Raw genomic sequence first — 985 nt, 5'->3', positions numbered from 1 at the left:
CCCGACATGCCGGGCAGGCGTCACCCTGCAGGGCCGAGACGTCTGGTTTGCAGGACAGGGAGCAGCTGAGCTGAGGATGGCTTTCCTCTGCACAAATCCTCAACAGCAGCAGGGCCAAGGGAAGTTTAGACTGGATATTCGGAAGAATTTCTTTACTGAAAGGGTCATCAGGCACGGGAACGCGTTACCCAGGGCAGTGGTGGAGTCCCCATCCCTGGAGATGTTTAAGGGTGGTGTAGATACAGTGCTCAGGGACATGGGTTAGTGGTGGGTTGGCAGTGTCAGGGTAATGATCGGACTGGATGATCTTACAGGTCTTTTCCAATCTAGGAGGTTCCGTGATTCTGCGATTTTTGCCCCCCTGAACTGGAACGGGGCTGGCACAGCACCAGTTTGCTGCCTGCCCCGAGGCAGGGCTGGCTGCTGGGGAGCGGAGGGGCGCAGGGCTCACCCGGGAGGCAGGAGGGCTGCGCAGGTCTCTTGCTGCTGCTCGGGACTTGGGGGATGCGGCTCTGGAGCCCACCCAGGGAGTGGGAAACGGTGCTGCGAAAGAGAAAAAGGGGCCATTTTAAACGCCTTGAGGCTCAGGGCAGAGGTCGCCCACGGTCCCCAGATGTCACAGGCGAGATGGAGCTGACGCCGGCAGGGATGGGGAGGTCCAGCCCCAGGGGGGAGCGCAGGCGGGAGCTGCCAGCCCGTGCTGCCTGCACGGAGCGCGCTGGGACATGGGGTGCCGGCGACTGCCTCACCTCTCCGCTCGCTTCCGTTTCCGCGTGGGTGCTTTGGAAAGCGAGGATGGCTTTGGGATGGAGGAACTCTTCACGGGAAACACCGGGACACAGGCTCTGCAGCCAAGGAAAAGAGAGTTAGTGCCAGGGCCAGATCCCGACTGCCCGCTCTCACGAGGCCGGGAGGCCACCGGGGCCAACGCCATCCACCTGCAGGGAACAGAAGTCACAGGAAACCCGACAGGTTTTGTAGGGAA

At 61.7% G+C, this 985-nt stretch overlaps 1 protein-coding gene across 1 annotated transcript in view; it reads right to left on the bottom strand.

Annotated features, from left to right (window-relative positions):
- KIF18B (kinesin family member 18B) overlaps positions 1–985 on the bottom strand; it is a 21,364-nt gene that overhangs the window by 9,659 nt on the left and 10,720 nt on the right. Inside the window, exons 13-14 of the mRNA XM_009883729.1 lie at positions 750–845; positions 390–543 (exon numbers count right to left, since the gene is read on the bottom strand). Of these exons, the coding sequence (XP_009882031.1) occupies positions 390–543; positions 750–845 (250 nt within the window). The remainder of the gene's footprint in view (positions 1–389; positions 544–749; positions 846–985) is intronic.

Source organism: Charadrius vociferus, unplaced genomic scaffold, assembly GCF_000708025.1.
Source record: "Charadrius vociferus isolate BGI_N301 unplaced genomic scaffold, ASM70802v2 scaffold1284, whole genome shotgun sequence".
NCBI lineage: Eukaryota > Metazoa > Chordata > Aves > Charadriiformes > Charadriidae > Charadrius > Charadrius vociferus.
The sequence above is the reverse complement of the archived record's forward strand: the minus strand, read 5'-3'. Positions and strand labels throughout refer to the sequence as shown.